This window comes from Bos indicus, chromosome 8 (genome assembly GCF_029378745.1).
Source record: "Bos indicus isolate NIAB-ARS_2022 breed Sahiwal x Tharparkar chromosome 8, NIAB-ARS_B.indTharparkar_mat_pri_1.0, whole genome shotgun sequence".
NCBI classification, from domain to species: Eukaryota; Metazoa; Chordata; class Mammalia; order Artiodactyla; family Bovidae; genus Bos; species Bos indicus.
Genome location: NC_091767.1, coordinates 99,910,534 through 99,927,712, shown reverse-complemented (window position 1 = coordinate 99,927,712; position 17,179 = coordinate 99,910,534). Strand labels below are relative to the sequence as shown.

Sequence of the window (17,179 nt, the reverse complement as noted above, 5' to 3'; positions counted from 1 at the left end):
AAAAGCAGTATGACAATATACAGCCTTCATGTACTCCTTTTCCTGTTTGAAACCAGTCTGTTGTTCCATGTCCAGTTCTAACTGTTGCTTCCTGACCTGCATTAAGCTCTATGTAAATATACTAACATTTTGCTCTTTTGGTTTCATATATATGTTTAGTGTTTATTTTAAAATTCAGTACATTGAATTCATTTTAAGAATTTTACATAACCTCTTGAAATGTGTATCAAACTGGCTTCTTACCCTAGAAATGATAAGTTTTGGTGAAAGTAAATAAACTGACTTACATAAAAATCTATGTTTATGTTCTAGTGCTTAGTTGTCTTTAATTGCCTTTTGAATGTTTTAAACATGAACATCACCTGTCACATGAAAAATACGTTGGATTTATTTTTATGGTGCCGTGATTTTAAACATGGACCTGTGAGTCAAGAGTTTGCCACGTTTTCATTTTTCACAATGAAGAGTCAGCGTGGTGAAATGTAAAAAGTATACTCACGTGTCTAGCTAGATACTAGCTGACTTTTCAAATTCTCAAAGAGAGCAAGGAAATGGCAGGGAGGAGGGAACGGAAGAAGGGGAGGTAAAGAGACCAGAAAGGCAGGAGGAGAGGGAGACGGAAAACAGTCCAAAGCCTACATTTTCTTGTTTTCCTCAGATGACAGAGTGTTGGTGTCTTAATGATAGATGAGAGGAGTAGGAATGCTTTTGCTTCACATTCCACAGAATGCTGCCTCATGTGCTTTGAAATGGACTTTCTTTTTCTGGAGATGCTGCATCTGCTGGGACCCCCAGCTATTTGACACTCAGTGGCCTCTGAGGACTGCTCTCTGTCATCCCCAAACTTCAGTTTTTAAATGTTTGGCTAAAATCAGATAACTTTAGAAAATCTTGGAGCTATTTCATTTGCACTTTCTTTGGGGAGCATAGTAAGTACTGTTAGATTTATAAATTTAACTGTGCGTTGGCTTGATTCCGAATTCTCAAAGTGCACTGGCCTCCTACAAGCATTCCTTCATTCTTTTCTTTATGCAACAACTTTTTCTGAGCATCTGTTGTGGGCCAGGTGCTGTGCTATAGCCAGGGAGACTTGTGAGCCAAAGAGGCTCCATCACTGGTTGAGAGTTCACAGCCTAAGAAAGCAGTAAATCAAAGATCCTACACTAAGGAAATGCAAATACTAGGAAAAGAGAAAAACTGAATATTCACAAGACTTAGCATCAAACAGAAATCTGTATATTCTTATAGGTACAGCTTGTTTCATTTCAGGATATGTGTTTCCATATACATAGATACTATATCATCCTAGTCTTGATGCCTGTGACTGTAATTTACCGGTTTACTGACCTCAGGCAAGTCTCGTAAATTTGCCTGGTTTGAGACTCTTTACCTATATAATAAGAAAATTACTGTTCATCCAGGCTCCCTCAAAGACGTGTTATTACAGATAGAAGGACATTTCGTATATGTAAAAATCAACAGTTCTGTGAAAATATCCTCCTTTACTACTTCTTGGTTGTACTTTACTGACTTCCTCAAATTCCACCGCATTCCACCCGAGTGTGAAACCTGGCTCACCCGCACCCCCTCAAACCCTTCCTTCAATGTAGATTACAGTGCCCAGCAACAGACTCACAGATCTTTCATTTCTACCGTGGCTTTCACCCCCTCTTCATTGCAGCCCCGTATTCCTGTGTCCACACCCTGTTCATTGTCTTTACCTGGAATTGATCAACCTAGGCATCTTAGACCCCAGAGTCCCACCTATGGATGTAACCTCCTGGCCTTCCAGCAATATCACATCCTCACTTTTTTTCTGACAAGGGTTCGTGTAATCAAAACTATGGTTTTCCCTGTAGTCATATACAGATGTAAGAGTTGGACCATGAAAAGACTGAGTGCAGAAGAATTGACGCTTTCGAACTATGGTACTGGAGAAGACTCTTGAGAGTCCCTGGACACCAAGGAGATCAAACCAGTCCTCAGCCCTGAATATTCATTGGAACGATTGACGCCGAAGCTGAAGCTCTAATACTTTGGCCACCTGATGCAAAGAGTTGACTCATGGGAAAAGAGCCTGATGCTGGGAAAGATTGAGAGCAGCAGTGTAACAGAGGATGAGATGGTTGGATGGCACCACCGACTCAATGGACATGAGTTTGAGCAAACTTTGGGAGATAGTGAACACCAGGGAAGCCTGATATGCTATAGCCCATGGGGTCGCAAAGAGTCAGACATGACGAGAAACTTAACAGTGACAACGACACTTAAATGTCTTACATATTCTGCAGCATGACTCAGATCTCTGCCCGTTGGTCTTCCATGCAGCATCTGTCAGCCCTTCAGTTAAGAGGAGGATCATTCAAGAGATCCCTGTGAAAGCATTGCCTTGGTCATTTCATGCCTTCTCATTATCTGGGAATGTTTACTTCACTTCTGGGTGGATCAGCTCAACTTCCACTGGCGAAACTCACAAATTAAATGCTCCCAAATTTACCGTTTCTGCTGCTGTGTTCATGGTGGTTTTAGCAATCTGGTATTTCTTCAACAAGTAGAGTGAAGCATAGCAAGAATCAGCTTTTTCTTGTGATGTTGAGATCAGGGATGAAACATGCATGAGTGCTCAGTTGTGTGGAACTGTTTGCAACCCCAAGGACTATAGCCCACCAGGCTCCTCTGTCCATGGGATTATCCTGGCAAGAATATTGGCGTTGGTTGCCATTTCCTCCTCCAGGGGTCTTCCTGACCTAGGGATTGAACCCACATCTCTTACAGTTCCTGCACTGGCAGGTGGATTCTTTACCATGTCATCATCAAAGGGATCCCAGGGCCAGCCTTGTGTCAAGGTTCTCCGCCTGCACAAGTAGACTTCTATTCTCTCTTGCAACCCTCCTCATCAGTTTTGAACATCAGTTGTGACTTCATCCTCTGATTTCATGTTTTTTAGATGTAGAGCCACCTAGCATAGACTGGTGCAGGTCCCCGCCTCCAGTCCAGGTCTCTGAGAAGGAGCATGCTGTGACCTGGGATGAGCCTCAGTTTTCAGACAACTCAGGTGAGAATGCGGGTATCTTCTCATCAACATGTTACCACCAAATACAAAGCTTGTAAAAAGATAAAAGAGAAATAAAAAGCAAATTACATCTAAATATAGTAGCATGGATAATTACATAAGATGTTTTAATGCTAGGATAATTCTATATATTTTAACATTGTTAATCTTACCTGTCCATGGCTTTTCATTCATTATTCAGTGGGGATTTATTAAACTTGTACAGTGTATTTTATTTGAAAGTGTGCTAGTAAATTCACTGAGCCTCTAAGCTTCCTTTATCCTAGAGACATAAGCTATGCATCCTATTGGCAAGTCTAATGCAGTTCTATGTATTCATACTCAGTTCTTAAACATTTGCCAAAAATGTTATAAAAGCGCATGGGAAAACAGAAAAAAGTGAGCAAATATAGCTGAAGTTCACTTTAAAGTTTTCACAAACACCCTGAAAACAAGAATGCAAGCGAAATAGATTTCTTAATTAAATTTCCAGTATTCACAGAGACTGACCTAGTAAAGGAAAATAATCTATTTAACAAGAATGCCTTCATTTAATGAGGCTTTTGAGTCAACTGTTTCTATAGTTTAGTGTAAGATTTTATAGTTTAATTTCTGTTAGCAGCCCAGTTAGTACCAATAGAATGTTCAGCTGGTTTGTATAAAGAGTAAATGAAAATTCAAATCACATAAAGTGACTGCACACAATAACCCCCAGATTGGAGTCCTCCTTTCTCCTTCTCTCCTTTTTAGGGGCCATGTTGACCATCACCAGAAGCCATACACCAGGAGACCTGTTCCCTCAAGGGGAGACGATAGTGCGGTATACAGCCACTGACCCCTCAGGCAATAACAGAACATGTGACATCCACATTGTCGTAAAAGGTATACTCTGCATAAGCCTCCGAAATCCAGCTGACACTTGAGATGTGTAATCATTATTGCACTCTCCTTTGTGATAGAAAATAGGCTATGAACCCAGCTGTTTAAAGTTAGAATACTGACGGATTATATTGAGGTTTCCAATTATTACTTCACTTCATGGTAAATACACGTGCTTTCTTCCGAGCTAGTCTGTAACCACTTATTAATATTTTCTCTAAAGTTACAAAGTATTGTTGTCATGATTCTATTTTGAATGCTTGAGGAGACAGATTCCAAAAATTTGTTGCTATGTAATGTTATTTGGTTTTCCTTTTTATTAAAAAATGCCGAAAATAACAGTTGCACGTCAGAAGTACTTTTAGCTTTTCATAACATATGCACAGTTATGCACATGTAATTAATTGCACATTGGTACAGCTTTTTAGCTGTACCCACCTAGGAATCGAAAAGCAGAAATTGCAGCAGCCTCACACTATGGATTTAGTGTGAAAGTTTTTCTAGGAGTAGGGGTGGACAGGAGGAATCCTTTTCAAAATTCAGCTTAGACACTTAGATTTTAATTTATATTTTAATACCACTGTATATGAATAATTCAATTTTTTTACACAGGTTCCCCCTGTGAAGTTCCATTTACACCTGTAAATGGGGATTTTGTATGTACTCAAGATAGTACTGGTGTTAACTGCTCATTAAGTTGCTTAGAGGGCTATGATTTCACAGAAGGATCTACTGACAAGTATTATTGTGCTTATGAAGATGGTATCTGGAAACCACCATATTCCACTGAATGGCCAGACTGTGCTAGTAAGTTCTAAATTTTTCTGGGCTTCTTTAGTATGTGTGAATATGTGTTCGACTACCTATATGTGTAAATTTCTTAACATTAAAGAGGAAAATTGCCTTACTACAGGGTTTAGATTTGGTAAGTAGAAAATAGTGCCATGAATTTGAAGTGTTTATAGATAGGAGAAATGTCCATCCCTCAATTTAAAATATTAGCCCAGAATCTTATTGCTGATTGGATTGCTGTAGGATAAGACTCAGTTTATGGGAAAACCATCTTGGCCCCTTCATTATTATTCACCAGAATTGTCAGAAGAGTCAGCATGTCATTCTTGAGCTGTGAACTTGAACTATAGTCTGATGTCTGGAGAAGAACTTATATTTAAAGTAAGAGCATGATGCAGTCAGATCAGTCATACTCTTTTTTAGAAGTGATTTAGAGGTATTCTGTAATCTTGTGTATTATTCTAAAAATAATCCAATGCCTTCATCTTGTGTATTAAAATAAATAAATTTTTAAAAAATAAATAAACTGACAAAGAATTAAAATAATAATAATAATCTCTGGAGTGAATCTTTGGTCCCCTACTATAGATGAAGTTTAAATGCCAGTGTCTTACAAAGTAAAACCCACTTACTTGAGCTGTATTGTTCCTAAATTTGGTAAATATAAGTGATATTACTTACCTCTATCAAAGATTTAGACCGTAGGATTTTAATGTTGATATTGTTAGGAGACTGTGAATATTTTGAGACTTCTTGCTGAGTCTTAACTTCTAAATTTCTGATCCAAGGAAAAGTTTATCTCTGTGAAATTACACTTTTAAGAAATATAATTTCACATACCATTCAGAAATTTTTTAGTGTCTATTGATTGAAAATATAATATAAACATATGTATTATAAACTTATATAATATCTTTGCAACTAGAATTTTTCAAAGATTCCCAGGAATATAATGAAAAAAATGTTTGTATCTCTTTCTCCCTTAAATGTTCACTTTGTCATATAATTGGAAGGTAAAGAATAATATATGAAAGCAAATATGTCACCAGGTAACTGGGTACACGGCTGCTTGGCTGGTGGTTTATTATGATCGATTAATGCCTGGAAACATTCCTTAACTATCAACTTTTGTTTTTATAACAATCCTGCAAACCATGTCGGGATGAAAATACCAGTTTAATTCCACAGAAATTAAATTTGTGTTTTGAAAACACTAACCAACTGAAACTGGTTTTTTCCAGTAAAACGTTTTGCAAATCATGGGTACAAGTCCTTTGAGATGCTGTACAAAGCAACTCGCTGTGATGACACAGATCTGTTGAAGAAATTTTCTGAAGCATTTGAGACCACCCTGGGGAAAATGGTATGTCAGTAGCATTCCTTGGTTGGTTGCCATATTTTAAAGGATGCTGTTGAGTTTTCCATAGTTGCTTTGCATCACCTACAACAGAAATTCTTTGTCTTGATGATTTCCTTTTTCTTTGTGACCCAAACTTGCTCCTCATATTTAGAATTATTCATAGGTTTTGGTCTCCTGGAGTGAATTTTAAGTAAATCTGTGTTAAAGCACTTTGAATTTCTTAAAACATTCAGAAAAACTTAGAGTCCCTTTGGTTTGAGAATGTCTGCTTTGTTATTTAAAATATGACAGAAATGCCCTTGTAGTCTGTTTTTCTTTTATGAACACTGGACATGTAAAGGGTTTTCTTTTTCATGCAAGTTTAGGACTCTTTCAGGATTCCAGGAGAGCAAAGCAATGTATGTAAGTGTACTAAGCATCTTGAAAGCAGAAAATGTTCTATATATGTGTGTGTGTATATAAATGTTTTTTATATGTTTTTTATATATTTCTATTATATATATGTGTGTATGTATATATAACTTCTGTTAAATCATAGTCCTCTAAGCAACTTAATGTGTAGTTAACTCCAGAACTATCTTGAGTACATACAAAATATATATATATATATATATATATATATATATACACACACTTGTATCCCTAACAGAGTTGAGTGGCTTAGATTTTGGATAGATTCTGAAAGTAGATGCAATAGTAGTAGATTTGATATAGAGTGTGAGAAAGAGAGGTGTCGAGAAGGGATGGAGTACATGAGGACAGGTACAGGAGTGAGTCCACGTGTGATATGTGTGAAAGAAGGATCTTTTGTGACTATCTGATCTGTGCAAAAAGATGCAGAATGATCAGTCTGCAGTAAGGTTGGGGAGGAGTTGTTGGAGGTTTGAGAAAAGAGAATGTGGTACAAATGATGTTCTAGGAGAGCATAAATGAATATACTAGAGAAATGTAGGATTGGCCATAAGCAGGGATGTGTTTTCTCCCAGACTATAGTTGAGCATGTGGGCACAAATGTGGAGAAAGCAGAGCAATAAACTTAACTGGGGTTAAAGTTCTCCAGACAAATTGAGAAGGGTGCATGCAAAGGAGTAATTCACGGTGATAGACCAAGGAGGGTGCGTGCAAAGGAGTAAGTAATTTATGGTGATGGATCAAGACGGGATCCAAGATGGGTAAATAAGGAAGTGAAGACATCAGGGGCCGAGGGACAGTGAGGAGGTGACAGTGTCAGTGGATTACAGAAGAGGTGTTGGATTCCTGGGTCTAAGAGACGGTGCAGTTACTGGTAATGACAAGATCTGAGGGTATGACTGTGAGAGTAAGTGACAAAGCTGGAAGATGGAAGAGGAAGTGAGAATTCAAGGTGATGGAAGGATCAGCTGGCTGCATATAGAAATCACCAAGGGCTATACCAGGGACACTTACTAAGGTTCTTGGAATGAGGAAGTGACCCGGAATAGGCGAGGGCTGTAGGTGACGGGCACAAGGAGATCAGTGTGTGGTATAGCTTATTGTGGGAGCTTCAAAACTCAGGCTTCAAGGAGGTTCATGGGAGTATGAGCTAGAAACAGCACTAAAGAGTGAGGAGGGCACTTCCTCACCTCCATGACCACCACCTAAAAAAACAAGCAAGTCAGGTTTCATTGAGAGCAAAAGTGAAGAGAACATAGAGGAGGTGAATACTAATAAGGGTTTGACTGCTTCTTGACTGTGAATTTCAGAGGGCACCAAGGAAAGTTTTGAGGACTTTACTTGGAGGAGGGTGGGAGATGGGGTCAGAGAAAAGCGATCTAAAGAGTCATTAACATAAAACTGTAAATCAGCTATACTTTATTTAAAAAAAAAACAAAACTCAATTGAGATGAAAGTTTAGAGACAGATATCCTGGGAGTCCTGAGCTTCTTGCAGTAAGTGATGTAAACAGAGAGAAAAGGCATGAGACTGATCTTGGTCCACTGTACTGAGAGGAGGTGGGGGAGGCCAAGGAGGAGGGTCAGGAGCCTTTTTAAGGACAGGGAGCGCTCTCGGGTCCGTCCTTCCTTCCTGCTGATGGAGACGTGAAGAACAGGAGCATAGAGCTTATCCAAGGCACACCCAGATGTGAAGCACAGTTTGTCCTCTTCCATTTTTTTTTATTTACAGGTCCCGTCATTTTGTAGTGATGCTGATGACATTGACTGCAGACTGGAGGACTTGACCAAAAAATACTGCCTTGAATATAATTATGACTATGAAAATGGCTTTGCAATCGGTAATGAAATTATTTAGTGTGGGTAGTTGGGGAAACTGTTGTGCAAACTAAGAAAATCATTCCAGAAAAGAGTTCTAGGATGACTGGATAACCTGATCCTGTACATAATGATCTTCATAGATATGTAATTCTTTCAAAGTATTAGCCAGAATGCTTCAGGATGATAAATACTAAGAAAACTAAGTGACATTGTGATTGTAAAATTCAAATATTTGTATGATATCTTAGAATAGTAATAGTTATAAGATACTAACAGCAATTTTTATATGGAATTTAACTTAAATTGCAAGTAAGTCATTTATTCAAAAGAGTAACACATGTAAAATATTCACATTCCTCACTTATAATATTGTTAAGACTCAATCTATTCAAGTCTGATATACCTTCAAGTAGAATTTGGATGTTTTCTTCATGTAGACGCTGAACGTTTTTTTCTTCTGTTTTTTTAAGATATAATTGACATACAACTTTTATTAAGGGTACTCCAAAGTGTGTTATGGGATTTCTTTGCCCTTTCCAGTAATTATACTTATTTCATTCTTAGAAAACCGTCTCAACAGAACTTGCAGAGTAGTGTTTAGAACACAGTGGTGATTCCGTCCTGGTTAGACACATGAACTCTACAACCAACTAGTAAATGTCTGAATCCTGGCTTACCCACTGACTAGGAGGCAGGGGAAGCACTTAAGTTCTCAAGCCACCCTGTGCCTCAATTTTCTCATCTTTAAACTGGGTGTTAGGAGTGCTGAACTCATAGGGCCGTTGTAAGGATTAAATGAGGAAGTACAAGAATAGTAAAGTGCTTAGAAGATTATTTGAAGCAGTATTAATTCACATGACAGTGGACATTCTTTTTGTTTTTGACACTAATCATATTTCTCAGTGATTTAGCATTGAGTGATATTGACTATTGCTTTAGAGTTTTTAAATTGAAAAATATTATTGCTGTATATGTTTTTTGCAAAAATTTGAAAAATACTAAAAAAAAGAATGAAATTGAGATAACCTGCAGTTCCAGAAATAATTATTACTATATTAACGTATATTAACGTATATATTACTGTACTGCATTTGTGTGTAGACCCATGCTATTTTGTAAACATGAATTTCTAGTTAATATTTTATTGAGGATAATTTTATGTCATAAATATTATACTTCAACGCAATTTTTTGAACTTCTTATTTTGTATTGGGGTCGCAAAGAGTCGGACACGACTGAGCGACTGATCTGATCTGATCTGATAGCTGATTAACAATGTTGTGATAGTTTCAGATGAACAGTGAAGGGACTCAGCCATAAATATAGATTATTCGTTCTCCCCCAAACCCCCACTGCCATCAAGGCTGCCGCATAACGTTGAATAGGGTTCCATGTGCTGTACGTGAATCTTTGTTGGTTATCCATTTTAAATACACCAGTGTGTTCAATGCCGTTTTAATGGCTACATATTATTTTATCAATTTGCCATAATTTATATAAACAATTCCTATTGGTAGACTTTGTTTTCCAGTTTTAACAATTATATGCAACTTCTCAGTGAACATAATGAAGTTAAAGTTTTAGATAGAAAACCACAAAGTGGCCTTGGCGGGGGAGTTGGCAGCGGCACGTCTAGAATACCAGTGCCTCTTCGGTCACACGTGACCCAGGCTCCCACTGCCCCCGGATTGTGGAGGTTGGTTGCAAGGGTTCAGGACCTCACACGGACGGAGTCGGCTATCCTCATGAGACTTTGTGATGGGTGATGTGTGTCATCCTGTAAGAATCTGAGTGGTGTATGGGACAGTGATACAAGTGACCCTAAGACGCAAACCTTCTTCCTCAAGTGTCTTTACACCTCTCACAAAATCAGTAATATTTATAACACCTTGGCATGTCATAATGTGTGGAAAATAAAGGGCCAATAAATACACTAAAATGATTAGATGTTATACTACTCATGTAGTTCAAATTAAAACTAAAATGAGATGCCATTTTTTATCCTGTTAGATGAACAAATTTGAGTAAAAATCTCAATACCCAGAGTTGACAAGGGTGTCATGAGATAAAAATTATACTCACATATTATGTGTAGGGAAGAAATTGAAGGGCATTTGGCGTATGTAACTAAAGGGTTAAAAATGCTCAGACCCATCTGAGGATATTTCTCAAGATAAAAGTCATACTAATGTATAAGCATATACCATATTTTGTAAATTCCAAGATGTACATTTTGCATTTGGGTATTTATGGAATTGGGTGGTGTCTTCTCACTGATGGTGTCTTATATTTTATGACATAGTGTATGTACAAGGATGTTCTAAATTTTTGAAATAACCTCAAAGTCTGAACATAGAAACTTGGTTAGTTTGTAGTATAGCTACAGAAAAAGATATTAAACCATTTGACACAGAAATATTATATTGTTGAGAAAATTTGAAAAGTGATTAGCAAATAATATACATATAGTATGATCTTATTTTGTTAAAAGTACAGTATGTTTATATTTAGTCTAGCTGTGTGTGTGTGTGTGTGTGTGTGTGTGTGTGTGTATGTAAGGAAAGCAAGTGAAGTCACTCAGTCATGTCTGACTCTTTATGACCCCATGGACTGTTGCCTGTCATGCTCCTCCATCCATGGGATTGTCCAGGCAAGAATACTGGAGTGGGTTGCCATTTCTTTCTCCAAAGGATCTTCCCCACCCAGGGCTCAAACCTGGGTCTCCCGCATAGCAAGCAGACTCCACCATCTGAGCTACTAGGGAATCCCCCTGCCCCGCCCACACACTGTGCGCATAAATGTGTATGTGTGTGTCTATATAGTCATAGAAAATATTCTTGGCTAAAATGTTACTGTCATTATTTCTGTGTGGTGGAATTATAGGCAATCTTTTACATTTTTCTCTTTGTTCCTCTGGGATTTTGTGTTGTTGTGTTTTTTATAATGGCTACATGACACTTGTAGGGAAAAATGTTTAAGTGAAAAATAAAACTATTGATCTAGTTCTTTATAAATGGCTGAAAGCATGAATTAAGCTAAAAAAGAAACTCAAAAACCAACTTACTTAAGTGGACAAACCTGTATAAATAGATTTGATGTTTAAAGCACATCACTAAGCAACAACAGTGTGCCTACATCAATATTAATATTATTTACTCTCACCAAGCTTTTAGAATGAGTCTAAAAGCTAGTCTAAAAACTAGTCTATGAGCTAGTTTGCATGAATTAGCTCAGTTATTCCGCAGACCTACAAGGTAGGAATAATGATCTCAATGTAGACATAAAGAAACTGAGATAAAGAGTAATGAAAGTAGCTTGATTAAGATTGTACAGGCATATATCATTTATCAAGAAGTTACAATCTGAATCCATGCAGTTGGTCACAGTGATATGGAAGGCATCTAAAGAGACACATACAACCATGCTACTCACTCCAGTATTCATGGGCTTTCCTGGTGACTCAGATGGTAAAGAATCTGCCTGTATTGTGGGAGACCTGGGTTTGATCCCTGGGATGGGAAATCCCCTGGAGGAGGGTATGGCAACCCACTCCAGTATCCTTGGGCTTCCCTGGTGGCTCAGACAGTAAAGAAGTCCTGGGTTTGATCCTTGGTTTGGGAAGATTCCCTGGAGGAGGGCGTGGCAACCCACTCTAGTATTTTTGCCTGGAGAATTCCGTGGACAGAGGAGCCTGGCAGGCTGCAATCCCTGGAGAGTCTGACATGACTGAATGACTAAGCATGGCATACTGCCTCCAGCAGTTTCCTAAGTGTGTAAACATTTAACTCATAATGCTGCCCTCAGAAACTAGTATAGCTATAGAAAAAGATATTAAACTATTTGACACAGAAATATTATATTGTTGAGAAAAGTTGAAAAGTGATTACCAAATAATATACACATAGTATTATCTTTGTTATTATCTTTGTTAAAAGTACAGTATGTTTATATTTAAAATATGCAGATATGAAAATATCTTGAATAATCTTCACAAAGGGAAATCTGTTTATGCACATTCAGTTTATGACACTGATATTAAAAAAGACAAGAATAGAACAAACCCTGAAGGGAAATAGAAATTGATTAAAATCTATACCTACCTCCAATTCCTCTAAACCTACAATAATTAATTATTAGGCCAAAGATAGAATGGTTTAAATGCCTACATAGCTCTATAAAGACTTTTCCTTGTTCATCTAAATTTAATATGAAGTACCCAAGACTACAGTATAAAATTACAGGCAAAGCTTTATATGTAGAACATTATGGGCAATTTAAATAGTGATCAAAGACAACGCAATTTGTGGCTGAACATTAGACACTAAAAGCTGATAAAGATGCAACTCTACAATCTTTTGTTTCTCTACCACACCTTTTCAGGACCTGGTGGCTGGGGTGCAGCCAACAGGCTGGATTACTCTTACGGTGACTTCCAGGACACAGTGCGAGAAACACCCACGGGTGCTGGCAAAGCCAGGTCTTCCCGGATTGAAAGAAGTGCCCCATTATCCGACCACAAAATTAGGTTAATTTTTAACATCACAGGTAAGAATATACTGTCTTTTTGAAGAGGTTAATATAATGGGAAATTCTCGGTTGGAGATCTGTTTTCAAACTTCCTATGTGCTGTCATTATTAGGAAATTACCCTGGAACTCTATATTAAGGCAAGCACAGTCACCTGTTCTGTTCTTCTTCAAAATATCACAGATCTATTTTATGATTCTCATAGCAACAAGCCCCCCGGCTTCAAACTCATCTTAACATGTTGAGCTAAGGCATGTTTTTAAAAATTGAGAGTTAGCAGGAACTGAATATATAATCATTAAGAACTCTACAAAACGGGGCTGTAGATCCAGCATAGGAGAGAAGGATTAAAACAAAACATGTTGTTCGTGTACTAGCTACTCAGTAAATACTATTTAAATTTGTGTGTATCTTTCCTGGAATGTTTTTTTAATTGTGATTAAAAAGGCACATTATATAAAACATACTATTTTAACCATATTTAACTGTACAATTCAGTGGCATTAAATACATTCATCTCCCTCCATCATCTACCTACTGGATTTTTCACTTTGCTAAACTGAAACCCTGTCACCATTCAACACTAAGTCCCCATTCTCGCTCCCCACCCGCGACCTGACCCCAGGATCTACTACTAGTGTCCTTTCTGACTTTGAGTTTGACTATTATTCCTCATATAAGTGGAATCAAACAGTATTTGTCTGCACCTACTGTATATTGGAATGTGTTTTTAAAGTTAATACGTGTCATTTTTTAGGGTAAAAACTCACTCCAAATGGCTTGCTACAACACGGTGTGTGTGTGTGTTTTCTTTTGTTTTGTTTTTATCTCAGCTAGTGTGCCATTACCTGATGAGAGAAACGATACCCTTGAATTGGAAAATCAGCAGCGACTCATTAAGACGTTGGAAACTATCACAAATCGACTGAAAAGGACCCTTACTAAGGAGCCCATGTATTCCTTTCAGCTTGCCTCTGAAATGCTTGTAGCTGACAGCAACTCCTTAGAAACAGAAAAGGCTTTCCTCTTCTGCAGACCAGGCTCTGTGCTGAGAGGCCGAATGTGTGGTAAGATTTCTCGCTGTCACCAAAAATATTTGGTGCCTATTGGGTCAAGTGACAGGTAGAGTCACCCTACAACTCTGAAGGGGTTTTGTCATGAAACCTACATTCTGTTATTGTTGCATGCTTTTTGTCTCAAAAGTCTAGATAACCACTAATGGTCAGGATAAGATTACTTTAGGTAAGGGACTCAAATCGTAGTTTTATTTATAGATCTTTCTCAGCTCACAGCTTTCAGCAGCAACTCCAGTGACAAACACTAAAACTTTTCTGACCACCCCTGTGTGCTGACTGAGACCCTGTCTTGTTTAATCCTGTTTGGCTACTGTATGAGGTACCATTATTATTAAGTACATTTTATGCATGAGAAAACCGAAGCCAAGAGGCTAAGAACTTAGCCTTTTAAGACAGTAAGTGATTCAGCTGATATACCCACCCAGGCAGCCAACACAAAATTCACATAGCATAAAATGAACCATTTTGAAGTATGTAGTTTAGTGGTGTTTAGTATAGTCACAGTGGCATTCAACCATTACCTCTATCACAGTTCCAAAACATTTCCATCACCCCCAAAGGAGACCCCAGACCCGTTAAAGTGCCAGTCCCTGTTCTCCCTCCTGCCCCCTCAATCCCTTAGCTTTTACTGACTTTAGACTGTCACAATCTGAGTCCATTCCAGTCTCTTTCCTAAGTCAGTCCTCATTTATAGATAGCAGAGTCTCCAAGCAAAATCTATGTGCTCAAACAGAACCGAATGACATGAGGCTTCTGTTAATCTCTCTATAGTGTGTGATATTGTGTCCTGGTCAGAAAACCTTCATCAACAGTTCTCATCGCTATTCTCAGAGCTCAGCTAGGTTTTTCACACTGGAATAAACCCAGCTCATCAAAAGCACATTAATATTATCATTCTGAGCCTCCTCTTGTTTCTTTCTCAACTTGTAAGTAAAAATCCGGAATTGCCTTGGCCAGCATTCTGCATTTCTCAGTGTGGTCTTCAGACTACCTGTGTCAGCACCCCCTGAAGTGCTTGTCAGATTGCAGCTTGATTCAGGTCCCAATCCACAGGGGATACCTCCTGACCCTTTGGGGTCAGGTCCTTGGAATCTGAAATTTTAGTAAGTTGCCTGATAAATCTTTCACACGTTAACACCTCAGAATCACCCAAGTGATTCTTCCAGGTGTTCTCTCTGTAAGAACGCTAACTTTGATAGCAACCTCTCAGGGAATTTAATATCCCACTTTGATTTCAGAAATTCTGCACTCCTAGCCTGCCAAAATAGTAGACCAAATCTCCGGGGAAGGAAGGTTTTGAAACTGGCCAGTTTCAGCGGGGTCTTTGGGTCTGAGGATGCCTCAGACTTACACTTGGCTTCAGTGGAAGCAGTCTAAGCAGGGAGAGGGGTCGACTTAACTCATTTGTTCTAAGCTCACCACCTTTGTCTGTTTTTATTTCTAGAAGTGATGCTATAATGGACAGTTTCATAAGGGAAACCATTCAGAAGAACAGCGAAGAAACCATTTTTAATATCTCAAAGCCCCAAATTAACTGCTTTATTTTTCTTCCATTAGCTGTGTATTTCCAGAATGATCTGGTTTATGCTTTAACCCACATTTCAAAGCCCCCATCCTATAAGCTGTAAGCTTGGTCAGTTAAGAATTGGCATTTTCTAAAAAAAAAAAAAAAAAAAATCTGTTTGTTGGTTTAGAGGACTACATTTATGGAAAGTTTATCTTGTGAGTAAACCTCTGACAGTAAAATTTAACTCATAAACAATAGTAGCTGGAAGCAGGCTTTATTAGTCTCATACCTAAGGGACAAAAGTATGTTCCATACAATATTCAGCGTTTCCTGCTTATTTTCAGTCAACTGCCCTTTGGGAACCTACTATTCCCTGGAGCATTCTGTCTGTGAGAGTTGCTTGATGGGCTCCTATCAAGATGAAGAAGGGCAGCTGGAGTGCAAACCCTGTCCGACTGGGACTTACACCGAATATCTCCATTCAAGGAGCAGCTCAGAATGCAAAGGTAGAGGCTTAGACCAGAAGCCTGAATTTTATTTCCACTTAGGAAATCTCGCTAGCAAATAGGATGAAATACAAGCATTACCAAAAGCAATTTCATTAACTGATTTTTTTCTTTCTTCCAGTTATAAGCTAATACTTGAATGTTTCCCTCACTTAGAGAAGTCCATTTACCTTCCTTTTGGAACAGCCCATTGCTGTCTAAATCACACTCCACTGTCAAGAAATTTAATCTGTTTTCATCAGTTAATTCCATGTGTTTTAGTGAATCTCACATTAACTGGTAGAAGGGACTTTCATGACTTAGCAAGCATTGGGCTGCTTTTTGTTTGAATAATATTTGATATGATGAGATTAACTCCATTTACTTGGAAATGAATAACTACAGACCCATATGCAGATATTCTTGCTACTAAATTATCCAATCTTTGCAAAATATTGTTCCTGTCATTCTCAATGACCATTCCTAATGGACACATTCTCTTTCACGTTCTGGTTAAGATGCACCTAAAAGAAGGAGCTGCAGGGTTGTCCTCCTTGCCCGTTGTTGCCAGTACAGGTGTGGGTGCTTCACGACACGTGTAAGCTTAAGAGCAGTGCTGGGTGACTGCAAACGATGCTGAAAGTGAGATTAATCTGGAGGAAAAGGGCAGAAGGAGAGGCCAGTGCGCTGGAGAAATCTGGCCCGAGGCCCACTCTGCTACAAAACCATTGCTATGCATTTTGGAAAGTTGCTTAATTCACCTCTCTGGGCCTGATGCTAAGACTACTCTTACTTCCTCCTCTGCCAGCCCTCAAATGAAATGGTGTCTGTAAGCACGAGGAGGTAAGAGGGCCAGTTGTTATTTAGGGTGAAAATGGTACCAGCATAGTTACGAGACGAAAGCCCAGTTGTGGGTTTTGTTTCTGTCACTCAAGAGAACAGCGTACAAGCTGGGCACTTGTACAAGAGCAAGTTTCCTTGTAACAGCTGGACCTTGTCAGATGCAGATTTCTAACTTCACCCCAAAACTATTTATTGACATTTTCTATGTGTCCAACACATGCTAGGTCATAATAGAAGGAACTGGAAATGAGCCTATAACTTATTAGTATACAGAAGTATGAAGAATCTAAAAGATAATGTGTCTGCCTGGAGTTCTTTGTGACCCTCATTTTATCCTAAATAAACAAAAATATGGAAAACCCTATTGTACACAGCGCTACTTTCGTACAGTTGATGTCATTATTATTAACCATATTACATTTTTCATT

General features: G+C 38.3%; 1 protein-coding gene across 1 annotated transcript in view; it reads left to right on the top strand.

Moving 5' to 3' along the window:
* SVEP1 (sushi, von Willebrand factor type A, EGF and pentraxin domain containing 1) overlaps window positions 1–17,179 on the top strand; it is a 208,721-nt gene that overhangs the window by 94,586 nt on the left and 96,956 nt on the right. Inside the window, exons 10-17 of the mRNA XM_070795267.1 lie at window positions 2,948–3,055; window positions 3,803–3,934; window positions 4,544–4,738; window positions 5,965–6,086; window positions 8,226–8,334; window positions 12,695–12,859; window positions 13,674–13,907; window positions 15,768–15,929. Coding sequence (XP_070651368.1) covers window positions 2,948–3,055; window positions 3,803–3,934; window positions 4,544–4,738; window positions 5,965–6,086; window positions 8,226–8,334; window positions 12,695–12,859; window positions 13,674–13,907; window positions 15,768–15,929 — 1,227 coding nt within the window. The remainder of the gene's footprint in view (window positions 1–2,947; window positions 3,056–3,802; window positions 3,935–4,543; window positions 4,739–5,964; window positions 6,087–8,225; window positions 8,335–12,694; window positions 12,860–13,673; window positions 13,908–15,767; window positions 15,930–17,179) is intronic.